At 54.0% G+C, this 9,977-nt stretch overlaps 3 protein-coding genes across 3 annotated transcripts; all 3 read right to left on the bottom strand.

Moving 5' to 3' along the window:
- Positions 1 to 415: 415 nt before the first annotated feature.
- LOC128072176 (heat shock transcription factor, Y-linked-like) lies at positions 416 to 1,785 on the bottom strand. Its single transcript, XM_052665705.1, has 2 exons — positions 1,273 to 1,785; positions 416 to 843 (listed from the first exon to the last, which is right to left on the bottom strand). Exons 1-2 carry the CDS (start codon positions 1,783 to 1,785, stop codon positions 469 to 471), a joined length of 888 nt encoding a protein of 295 aa, XP_052521665.1. The 3' UTR covers positions 416 to 468.
- A 2,425-nt stretch (positions 1,786 to 4,210) lies between these two features.
- LOC128072178 (heat shock transcription factor, Y-linked-like) lies at positions 4,211 to 5,580 on the bottom strand. Its single transcript, XM_052665706.1, has 2 exons — positions 5,068 to 5,580; positions 4,211 to 4,638 (listed from the first exon to the last, which is right to left on the bottom strand). Exons 1-2 carry the CDS (start codon positions 5,578 to 5,580, stop codon positions 4,264 to 4,266), a joined length of 888 nt encoding a protein of 295 aa, XP_052521666.1. The 3' UTR covers positions 4,211 to 4,263.
- Positions 5,581 to 8,069: 2,489 nt separating this feature from the next.
- Positions 8,070 to 9,439, bottom strand: LOC128072179 (heat shock transcription factor, Y-linked-like). The gene is made up of 2 exons (XM_052665707.1): positions 8,927 to 9,439; positions 8,070 to 8,497 (listed from the first exon to the last, which is right to left on the bottom strand). Exons 1-2 carry the CDS (start codon positions 9,437 to 9,439, stop codon positions 8,123 to 8,125), a joined length of 888 nt encoding a protein of 295 aa, XP_052521667.1. The 3' UTR covers positions 8,070 to 8,122.
- Positions 9,440 to 9,977: the final 538 nt, after the last annotated feature.

Genomic DNA, 9,977 nt, shown 5'->3' with positions numbered 1-9,977 from the left:
CGCATCCTAGAAGCCCTCCTAGAAACTGAACCGCTTGAAGCTGCCATACTTCCTCCAAGTACACGCGGGCCAGAAGGAAGTGCACAGCGAGGACGGCACACCTCCTGGCCCTGGGCCACCGGGGCACCCACCCACCCAGCCACCCACCCCCCCCCTACCCCCAGAGGAGAGGCAGGCACAGGGACCAGGCACTTTGCGCTGCTCCAGCTGCACACCTGCACGCCCCGTGCTCCCATCACTCCGTGCATCAGGCTTGCTTCGCACAGTGCCTGCTTCGCGTTTGGCACCTTTGCCAAAACCCACGGGGCGGGGATGGGGGAAACTCATGGAAGGCTCCCTGAAGGCACCCCCCCCTCTCTTGGGTGTAGGAAGAGTAGCCTTCAGTCAGACCGAAGAAACAGGACGGGACAAGGGAGAAGCATTTTAAAGGTTTATTTTCTAAACTACGACTCTACACTATCTCCTACACTACTGCTGCCATCGGCAGCGCTTCCTGGGGCGCAAGTTGTAGCGGCGTCCAACTCCATCACCCCCAGCTCCGCTATCGGGTCTCGGCCCCGGTGGAAAAGGACCGCTTGGTGCTGGACGTCTGCTGTGATGTGCAGCAGCAGCAGCAGCAGGAGCAGCATTGCAGCTGCCGACAGGGAGCTGACTGCCCGCCCGTGCAGCAGCGCCTGACTGCATCTCTGGCTGCAGGCTTCTGCTCTGCTGGCCCTCCTGCCAACCCCACTGGAAGGCCTGCAAGGAGGAAGCTGGTCTCCTCCTAGCTCCAAGACTGCGCTTGAATCTTCTTTGGCACTGGAGACGATCTCTCTGGAAATAGGGATGATAGTAGCAGAGTAACTGCAACATGCAAAGAGGAAGAGTTAGTCACCACCATTTCAAGACTGGGAAAACAAAGATACAAGACATAGGAATTGGAATCCCAAGAGACCGTCGGAGCGGACTCTCAGGGGCCGTTTCCACACGAAAGAATTCAGTTGCACACCTTTCTTTCATACGCACAGCCACGTCCCGTGCCATTCTGTCACACTGCCCCTGTGCTGCCACCTCTCGTGGGCCAACATAAACGAGGAGGCACTACGTGCAGAGCAGCCCTTGTAACAACCACCCCTGCTTGCATTTCTCTCATTTGCCAGCCGCAGAGTAATGGAGGGTTCTCAGAAGCACAAGTAGCCAAGTGTCACCAGCTGTCAGCCACCTCACTTTGCACTGACTGGCCACCAATGCCGCTGTGCCGAGAGCCATCTCACAGCTAGAGGGACTACGTACCTGGCTCGGAGTGGAAATTGATGCTCCCTGTGCTAGGAACTGAGCACATGGGGCAGACGTTGGCAAATCCGCGTCCGTGATGTAGAAGCCATGCTGATGAAGGCGACGGACAAAATCTTTCATGTTGCCAACATCAAAGACTTGGAGAGTTCCTCCTCTGGCCAGTACTTCCGCTCTGAAGAACGCCTCCTCAATCACAATGAAGTCTCCCTCATCGCCCCACCGAATGGACTGGAAGCCAACATTTTCAACAACTTTCCAGAGGGTGTTGAGAAAGGAGCACGCTGTCACGTCACTGTCATAGCCGCAGCATTGCTCAGAGAGACGGCGGCATCGTCTTTTGGCACTGACTTCCCCGGGAGAAAATGGGGAAGCCTTCTCCTCCTGGAGAGGTCCAAGGGCAGCATGCGCAGCTGCTCTTTTAGCACCGAATCGGCGGGCAGCAGATGCCGAGACTGCCGCCTCGGTGCTTGGAACAGAGACACCCGATGTTTCTGAGGAAGGTGTCTCCATTGGAAGTCGGAATTTGTCACCTGGGCAGAAATTCCTGTCCACAACCGCTCGTGCAGCCAACAAGGCTTGTCCTCCCACCAGCAGCAGGAAGCGCACAGCCAACAAGGCTTGTCCTCCCACCAGCAGCAGGAAGCGCACAGCCAGCAAGGCTTGTCCTCCCACCAGCAGCAGGAAACGCACAGCCAACAAGGCAAGTCCTCCCACCAGCAGCAGGAAGCGCACAGCCAACAAGGCTTGTCCTCCCACCAGCAGCAGGAAGCGCAATGGCACCCGTGCTGCGTGCAGTGGGGCCTTCACAAACGTCTCCATGGAGACGATCCACAGCGTCACAGTCGCATCACAGAGCACAGAACGTTTGCTGGCAAAATGGGGCAGCCAGATTCACGTTAATGAAGGAAATAGGATCCCAGATATTTATGCTCCCCAAACCAACACTAAAAAAGATACCTGCATTTTCCTCCCCGAGGAGTATTCCTCTAATGATGCCCTCACTGGCTTTATATATATATGTATTATATAAATACGTAGGCAGACATACATGCATATACAGCCATGGAGATAGCAATATATGGCCTAACAGGTGTTTTCTGTGTTTGACTACAGGAAGCAAATGTGAGAAATATGGCTTACATGTGATAAAGACGAAGGAATTCCTCCGATCCCTTCTTCTGTAGAGATTCATTCGTACTTCTCCTGCCCTGTGTTCCCCTCTTAGGGAAAATTCAAGAGGAATCATGCTTAGACACCACAGTCTTGTCTTGTACTGGTCACTCCGTGGTTCAGAGCAAGCCAAGATGGTGATTAGCACATGGTGAACACACTTCTCTTTGATTTCTCCAACCGTCCCGTAATCCAAGATCCTTCCCTTCCCTCTAAATTGCCCAGTTTTTACAATAGCACATCATGAAGAGCAGGTGGCCAACAGAAAGATCATCAGAGGAAAGAAGAGCTCCTCTGAGGAATTCTCATATCTAGGCGCTGATTGAGTGAGAAACCCTTCAAAGAGGTAGAGAGTCAAAGGTTCCTTCACGTGGAAGCACAGCAAGCAATAAATGACATGGATGATATCCAGCTTGTAAGTGCTGTATTTCTCTGCACCCCTTGGCAGTGAATATGTACCAATGCAATAGGGAATGCACGAGCCTGCTTTTCCCCATCAAACCAGCAGCACAGGCAACAGGAGAGGGCGTTTTCTGAGCGGCAATCTTTTGTTCCCTTTGCAGAGCTCCCAAGTTACACGACCGTTCCCCCTCCCCCCACTCTGCAAAGAGAAAACACTTTTGAGAGTTTGGGAAATACTAGGTAACATTTGCCCCCTTCTCCTGATTTCTTGATGAAAACGTTTCCATTCTTTTCAAGCTCCAAGTCCACCAGCGCCTGATCATGCACTTCACACCTCTTTTTTTTCTCTACTGAAGACAGAGTATCTCTTTAAAGCTCCTCCGCAAGTGTTTGAGTCCTTCCTCTGTAAGCAAAGGATACAGTGGCAGACTTCAACACAACCTCCTCACACGCCTTCTGTCACAAACAGACTAAGCTGCGCTGCGCTCCAACTCCTTGTCCCAGGAAGGCAGGCATTTGCTATAGCACAAATGATTGCACTCCAACACGTTCTGCACGTGAGCCTCCTGTTAGCACAGACAAATACCAGCCCTTTGCAGCTCCGCTTTCGCTGACACAATTGGAAGTGAGTCCAATGCACGCAACGGGCACTTCATCACCGGGTCTGCGGGTGAACCAAGCCACAAGTAGCAGCGATGTAACACAAGGCCATGCATGTTGTCTAAAGCATTCCCTCTGATGAGGTGGGTTCTCTCCAGCTAGAGGGGGTCGTCAAAGGAGCCTGCATCCACGCTTACTTTGGTACAGGGGCACATACCAGTTACACCGGTGAATAAAGGGCTAATTGGCTTTATTCCTAAAAGGGCAGAAGTAGTTGAGCACGAAGAATGGGAAAGATAAGGGCTACCTCAAGCGTAACCCAAGGAGCCTGCTGATTGGCCCAGGAGCCGCATCCTAGAAGCCCTCCTAGAAACTGAACCGCTTGAAGCTGCCATACTTCCTCCAAGTACACGCGGGCCAGAAGGAAGTGCACAGCGAGGACGGCACACCTCCTGGCCCTGGGCCACCGGGGCACCCACCCACCCAGCCACCCACCCCCCCCCTACCCCCAGAGGAGAGGCAGGCACAGGGACCAGGCACTTTGCGCTGCTCCAGCTGCACACCTGCACGCCCCGTGCTCCCATCACTCCGTGCATCAGGCTTGCTTCGCACAGTGCCTGCTTCGCGTTTGGCACCTTTGCCAAAACCCACGGGGCGGGGATGGGGGAAACTCATGGAAGGCTCCCTGAAGGCACCCCCCCCTCTCTTGGGTGTAGGAAGAGTAGCCTTCAGTCAGACCGAAGAAACAGGACGGGACAAGGGAGAAGCATTTTAAAGGTTTATTTTCTAAACTACGACTCTACACTATCTCCTACACTACTGCTGCCATCGGCAGCGCTTCCTGGGGCGCAAGTTGTAGCGGCGTCCAACTCCATCACCCCCAGCTCCGCTATCGGGTCTCGGCCCCGGTGGAAAAGGACCGCTTGGTGCTGGACGTCTGCTGTGATGTGCAGCAGCAGCAGCAGCAGGAGCAGCATTGCAGCTGCCGACAGGGAGCTGACTGCCCGCCCGTGCAGCAGCGCCTGACTGCATCTCTGGCTGCAGGCTTCTGCTCTGCTGGCCCTCCTGCCAACCCCACTGGAAGGCCTGCAAGGAGGAAGCTGGTCTCCTCCTAGCTCCAAGACTGCGCTTGAATCTTCTTTGGCACTGGAGACGATCTCTCTGGAAATAGGGATGATAGTAGCAGAGTAACTGCAACATGCAAAGAGGAAGAGTTAGTCACCACCATTTCAAGACTGGGAAAACAAAGATACAAGACATAGGAATTGGAATCCCAAGAGACCGTCGGAGCGGACTCTCAGGGGCCGTTTCCACACGAAAGAATTCAGTTGCACACCTTTCTTTCATACGCACAGCCACGTCCCGTGCCATTCTGTCACACTGCCCCTGTGCTGCCACCTCTCGTGGGCCAACATAAACGAGGAGGCACTACGTGCAGAGCAGCCCTTGTAACAACCACCCCTGCTTGCATTTCTCTCATTTGCCAGCCGCAGAGTAATGGAGGGTTCTCAGAAGCACAAGTAGCCAAGTGTCACCAGCTGTCAGCCACCTCACTTTGCACTGACTGGCCACCAATGCCGCTGTGCCGAGAGCCATCTCACAGCTAGAGGGACTACGTACCTGGCTCGGAGTGGAAATTGATGCTCCCTGTGCTAGGAACTGAGCACATGGGGCAGACGTTGGCAAATCCGCGTCCGTGATGTAGAAGCCATGCTGATGAAGGCGACGGACAAAATCTTTCATGTTGCCAACATCAAAGACTTGGAGAGTTCCTCCTCTGGCCAGTACTTCCGCTCTGAAGAACGCCTCCTCAATCACAATGAAGTCTCCCTCATCGCCCCACCGAATGGACTGGAAGCCAACATTTTCAACAACTTTCCAGAGGGTGTTGAGAAAGGAGCACGCTGTCACGTCACTGTCATAGCCGCAGCATTGCTCAGAGAGACGGCGGCATCGTCTTTTGGCACTGACTTCCCCGGGAGAAAATGGGGAAGCCTTCTCCTCCTGGAGAGGTCCAAGGGCAGCATGCGCAGCTGCTCTTTTAGCACCGAATCGGCGGGCAGCAGATGCCGAGACTGCCGCCTCGGTGCTTGGAACAGAGACACCCGATGTTTCTGAGGAAGGTGTCTCCATTGGAAGTCGGAATTTGTCACCTGGGCAGAAATTCCTGTCCACAACCGCTCGTGCAGCCAACAAGGCTTGTCCTCCCACCAGCAGCAGGAAGCGCACAGCCAACAAGGCTTGTCCTCCCACCAGCAGCAGGAAGCGCACAGCCAGCAAGGTTTGTCCTCCCACCAGCAGCAGGAAGCTCACAGCCAACAAGGCTTGTCCTCCCACCAGCAGCAGGAAGCGCACAGCCAGCAAGGCTTGTCCTCCCACCAGCAGCAGGAAACGCACAGCCAACAAGGCAAGTCCTCCCACCAGCAGCAGGAAGCGCACAGCCAACAAGGCTTGTCCTCCCACCAGCAGCAGGAAGCGCAATGGCACCCGTGCTCCGGGCAGTGGGGCCTTCACAAACGTCTCCATGGAGACGATCCACAGCGTCACAGTCGCATCACAGAGCACAGAACGTTTGCTGGCAAAATGGGGCAGCCAGATTCACGTTAATGAAGGAAATAGGATCCCAGATATTTATGCTCCCCAAACCAACACTAAAAAAGATACCTGCATTTTCCTCCCCGAGGAGTATTCCTCTAATGATGCCCTCACTGGCTTTATATATATATGTATTATATAAATACGTAGGCAGACATACATGCATATACAGCCATGGAGATAGCAATATATGGCCTAACAGGTGTTTTCTGTGTTTGACTACAGGAAGCAAATGTGAGAAATATGGCTTACATGTGATAAAGACGAAGGAATTCCTCCGATCCCTTCTTCTGTAGAGATTCATTCGTACTTCTCCTGCCCTGTGTTCCCCTCTTAGGGAAAATTCAAGAGGAATCATGCTTAGACACCACAGTCTTGTCTTGTACTGGTCACTCCGTGGTTCAGAGCAAGCCAAGATGGTGATTAGCACATGGTGAACACACTTCTCTTTGATTTCTCCAACCGTCCCGTAATCCAAGATCCTTCCCTTCCCTCTAAATTGCCCAGTTTTTACAATAGCACATCATGAAGAGCAGGTGGCCAACAGAAAGATCATCAGAGGAAAGAAGAGCTCCTCTGAGGAATTCTCATATCTAGGCGCTGATTGAGTGAGAAACCCTTCAAAGAGGTAGAGAGTCAAAGGTTCCTTCACGTGGAAGCACAGCAAGCAATAAATGACATGGATGATATCCAGCTTGTAAGTGCTGTATTTCTCTGCACCCCTTGGCAGTGAATATGTACCAATGCAATAGGGAATGCACGAGCCTGCTTTTCCCCATCAAACCAGCAGCACAGGCAACAGGAGAGGGCGTTTTCTGAGCGGCAATCTTTTGTTCCCTTTGCAGAGCTCCCAAGTTACACGACCGTTCCCCCTCCCCCCACTCTGCAAAGAGAAAACACTTTTGAGAGTTTGGGAAATACTAGGTAACATTTGCCCCCTTCTCCTGATTTCTTGATGAAAACGTTTCCATTCTTTTCAAGCTCCAAGTCCACCAGCGCCTGATCATGCACTTCACACCTCTTTTTTTTCTCTACTGAAGACAGAGTATCTCTTTAAAGCTCCTCCGCAAGTGTTTGAGTCCTTCCTCTGTAAGCAAAGGATACAGTGGCAGACTTCAACACAACCTCCTCACACGCCTTCTGTCACAAACAGACTAAGCTGCGCTGCGCTCCAACTCCTTGTCCCAGGAAGGCAGGCATTTGCTATAGCACAAATGATTGCACTCCAACACGTTCTGCACGTGAGCCTCCTGTTAGCACAGACAAATACCAGCCCTTTGCAGCTCCGCTTTCGCTGACACAATTGGAAGTGAGTCCAATGCACGCAACGGGCACTTCATCACCGGGTCTGCGGGTGAACCAAGCCACAAGTAGCAGCGATGTAACACAAGGCCATGCATGTTGTCTAAAGCATTCCCTCTGATGAGGTGGGTTCTCTCCAGCTAGAGGGGGTCGTCAAAGGAGCCTGCATCCACGCTTACTTTGGTACAGGGGCACATACCAGTTACACCGGTGAATAAAGGGCTAATTGGCTTTATTCCTAAAAGGGCAGAAGTAGTTGAGCACGAAGAATGGGAAAGATAAGGGCTACCTCAAGCGTAACCCAAGGAGCCTGCTGATTGGCCCAGGAGCCGCATCCTAGAAGCCCTCCTAGAAACTGAACCGCTTGAAGCTGCCATACTTCCTCCAAGTACACGCGGGCCAGAAGGAAGTGCACAGCGAGGACGGCACACCTCCTGGCCCTGGGCCACCGGGGCACCCACCCACCCACCCAGCCACCCCCCCACCCCCCCCCCCCCGGCATTTTGCGCTGCTCCAGCTGCACACCTGCACGCCCCGTGCTCCCATCACTCCGTGCATCAGGCTTGCTTCGCACAGTGCCTGCTTCGCGTTTGGCACCTTTGCCAAAACCCACGGGGCGGGGATGGGGGAAACTCATGGAAGGCTCCCTGAAGGCACCCCCCCCTCTCTTGGGTGTAGGAAGAGTAGCCTTCAGTCAGACCGAAGAAACAGGACGGGACAAGGGAGAAGCATTTTAAAGGTTTATTTTCTAAACTACGACTCTACACTATCTCCTACACTACTGCTGCCATCGGCAGCGCTTCCTGGGGCGCAAGTTGTAGCGGCGTCCAACTCCATCACCCCCAGCTCCGCTATCGGGTCTCGGCCCCGGTGGAAAAGGACCGCTTGGTGCTGGACGTCTGCTGTGATGTGCAGCAGCAGCAGCAGCAGGAGCAGCATTGCAGCTGCCGACAGGGAGCTGACTGCCCGCCCGTGCAGCAGCGCCTGACTGCATCTCTGGCTGCAGGCTTCTGCTCTGCTGGCCCTCCTGCCAACCCCACTGGAAGGCCTGCAAGGAGGAAGCTGGTCTCCTCCTAGCTCCAAGACTGCGCTTGAATCTTCTTTGGCACTGGAGACGATCTCTCTGGAAATAGGGATGATAGTAGCAGAGTAACTGCAACATGCAAAGAGGAAGAGTTAGTCACCACCATTTCAAGACTGGGAAAACAAAGATACAAGACATAGGAATTGGAATCCCAAGAGACCGTCGGAGCGGACTCTCAGGGGCCGTTTCCACACGAAAGAATTCAGTTGCACACCTTTCTTTCATACGCACAGCCACGTCCCGTGCCATTCTGTCACACTGCCCCTGTGCTGCCACCTCTCGTGGGCCAACATAAACGAGGAGGCACTACGTGCAGAGCAGCCCTTGTAACAACCACCCCTGCTTGCATTTCTCTCATTTGCCAGCCGCAGAGTAATGGAGGGTTCTCAGAAGCACAAGTAGCCAAGTGTCACCAGCTGTCAGCCACCTCACTTTGCACTGACTGGCCACCAATGCCGCTGTGCCGAGAGCCATCTCACAGCTAGAGGGACTACGTACCTGGCTCGGAGTGGAAATTGATGCTCCCTGTGCTAGGAACTGAGCACATGGGGCAGACGTTGGCAAATCCGCGTCCGTGATGTAGAAGCCATGCTGATGAAGGCGACGGACAAAATCTTTCATGTTGCCAACATCAAAGACTTGGAGAGTTCCTCCTCTGGCCAGTACTTCCGCTCTGAAGAACGCCTCCTCAATCACAATGAAGTCTCCCTCATCGCCCCACCGAATGGACTGGAAGCCAACATTTTCAACAACTTTCCAGAGGGTGTTGAGAAAGGAGCACGCTGTCACGTCACTGTCATAGCCGCAGCATTGCTCAGAGAGACGGCGGCATCGTCTTTTGGCACTGACTTCCCCGGGAGAAAATGGGGAAGCCTTCTCCTCCTGGAGAGGTCCAAGGGCAGCATGCGCAGCTGCTCTTTTAGCACCGAATCGGCGGGCAGCAGATGCCGAGACTGCCGCCTCGGTGCTTGGAACAGAGACACCCGATGTTTCTGAGGAAGGTGTCTCCATTGGAAGTCGGAATTTGTCACCTGGGCAGAAATTCCTGTCCACAACCGCTCGTGCAGCCAACAAGGCTTGTCCTCCCACCAGCAGCAGGAAGCGCACAGCCAACAAGGCTTGTCCTCCCACCAGCAGCAGGAAGCGCACAGCCAGCAAGGTTTGTCCTCCCACCAGCAGCAGGAAGCTCACAGCCAACAAGGCTTGTCCTCCCACCAGCAGCAGGAAGCGCACAGCCAGCAAGGCTTGTCCTCCCACCAGCAGCAGGAAACGCACAGCCAACAAGGCTTGTCCTCCCACCAGCAGCAGGAAGCGCACAGCCAACAAGGCTTGTCCTCCCACCAGCAGCAGGAAGCGCACAGCCAACAAGGCTTGTCCTCCCACCAGCAGCAGGAAGCGCAATGGCACCCGTGCTGCGTGCAGTGGGGCCTTCACAAACGTCTCCATGGAGACGATCCACAGCGTCACAGTCGCATCACAGAGCACAGAACGTTTGCTGGCAAAATGGGGCAGCCAGATTCACGTTAATGAAGGAAATAGGATCCCAGAT

Source organism: Tympanuchus pallidicinctus, unplaced genomic scaffold, assembly GCF_026119805.1.
Source record: "Tympanuchus pallidicinctus isolate F22 unplaced genomic scaffold, pur_lepc_1.0 scaffold7, whole genome shotgun sequence".
NCBI lineage: Eukaryota > Metazoa > Chordata > Aves > Galliformes > Phasianidae > Tympanuchus > Tympanuchus pallidicinctus.
Note: the sequence above shows the minus strand (reverse complement) of the source record. Positions and strands in the feature narration are given on the sequence as shown.